The sequence below is a fragment of the Branchiostoma floridae genome, chromosome 13, assembly GCF_000003815.2.
Source record: "Branchiostoma floridae strain S238N-H82 chromosome 13, Bfl_VNyyK, whole genome shotgun sequence".
Classification (NCBI taxonomy): domain Eukaryota; kingdom Metazoa; phylum Chordata; class Leptocardii; order Amphioxiformes; family Branchiostomatidae; genus Branchiostoma; species Branchiostoma floridae.
In genome coordinates, this window is record NC_049991.1 from 15,525,589 (window position 1) to 15,527,125 (window position 1,537).

Below are 1,537 nucleotides of genomic sequence, written 5' to 3' on the forward strand. Positions count from 1 at the left end.
GATGGTGCAAGGTTCCCTCAGTGTTGCAGCGCCCCCTATTAACTACTGCCACACCTGCAGAAGCAAATAATGTTGTTTTAACAATTTGCAACTAAAGGATGACAAACTTAACCAAAGTATCACAAACTTTAAAGTTCATCTGTGTTGGTAGAAGACATTCTGGAAAAGTTAAACTGCAATTTCCAACACGAAAATTGGAGTTCCCTTAACAGAGAGGGTGGGCGCCATAGACTTCCTGCAACTTATGATCCACCTGCTCACCAAGTCAAGCGTGCTATCTAAATAACGTGACATCACAGAAGCAGTGGATTGCTCATTCCTTGACAAAAATTTGGGTAAGTCATATTTTTGTGTTAATGTTGGAAATTGCAGTTTAACTTTTTCCAGAAAGGATGACAAAGTTGAGATTCCGGACATATAAAGACCAGCCTGAATATATAAACTTGAGATCATGTGGCGTAATTGACAGCGCGTTGGGCTCAGGCCCAAGAGGTCCTAAGTTCGAACCCTGCCGTGTCACCGGTCGTGTGCCTTTGGGAAAGGCACTTAACACGACTTTCCACACTTCACTCAGGTGAAAATGAGTACCTAGCTTTGGCTAGGGCCATCCGTTGGACAGGACATTCAAGACTATGCCATTATCAACATAATGATCTTGGGCACTAATGGAAGAAAGAAAGAATGAATAAAAGGCCTGACCTTGACAGTACTGTCGACGGCTCCAGAGAACACCCTTCCCCTGGACACGGCCAGACAGGCCACGCTGCCCTGGTGGCGCAGCAGGGTCTGTGTGCAGATCATGTTGTCCATGCTCCACACCTGAGGAGTTGCCAAAAACAACGGTCAGCAAAAGAGCAATAGCAACATGTTCACAGTGCTGCACAGCAGAACATTTCCTGTGTCCTCAAGCAAAAATTAGCTTACATGTAGGTCCTTCCCCAACCAGATGGTGCAAAGGGAATTGCCCATCTCCATTCCTAAGCCCTTGGGCACACAACATTGTACAATTACTGGTAGTGGCAGGTGTTCAAGTCCCATACACTTTCCAAATGCCGAAAGAAATATGTACCCTTTTCCAAGTCTCTGGTATCTGCTGGGATCAAACTACTGAATGCAAGGCACTATTGCACCATTGCATTATTTCACATTCATTCATTGTATCCACAAACACATCAAGCCAACAAAACATTTTCATATTTGCTCAAACTTTCAGGTAAGATTTGATTATCAGAAACGTATTATGCTTTAGATTTAACTCACACTTGAAAAGTTGTAACTTTCTTTAAATGTTCCTGAGTAAAAGTCTGTAGTAGTTGTACATAACTGTAATAGACACATTCCTAATAAACATGATTTTGAACTCACCCTCAGTGACCTGTCGTAGGAGGCACTGAAGACTTTGGTCCCCTCGTGAGTGTTGACCACAGCCAGTGCGTAGACTGTGCCCACATGTCCTGTCAGGGTCTGGATCTGCTCATGGGAGTCCAGGTCCCACACCTGCAGACATGCACAGAAATATTCATGTCTCAGTTTACAT

The 1,537-nt window shown here is 43.9% G+C and overlaps 1 protein-coding gene across 1 annotated transcript in view; it reads right to left on the minus strand.

Annotated features, from left to right (window-relative positions):
* Positions 1-1,537, minus strand: part of LOC118429095 (E3 ubiquitin-protein ligase TRAF7-like) — a gene marked incomplete in the record, with an annotated part of 15,556 nt that overhangs the window by 1,863 nt on the left and 12,156 nt on the right. Inside the window, 3 exon segments of the mRNA XM_035839469.1 lie at positions 1-54; positions 700-819; positions 1,366-1,497. Of these exon segments, the coding sequence (XP_035695362.1) occupies positions 43-54; positions 700-819; positions 1,366-1,497 (264 nt within the window).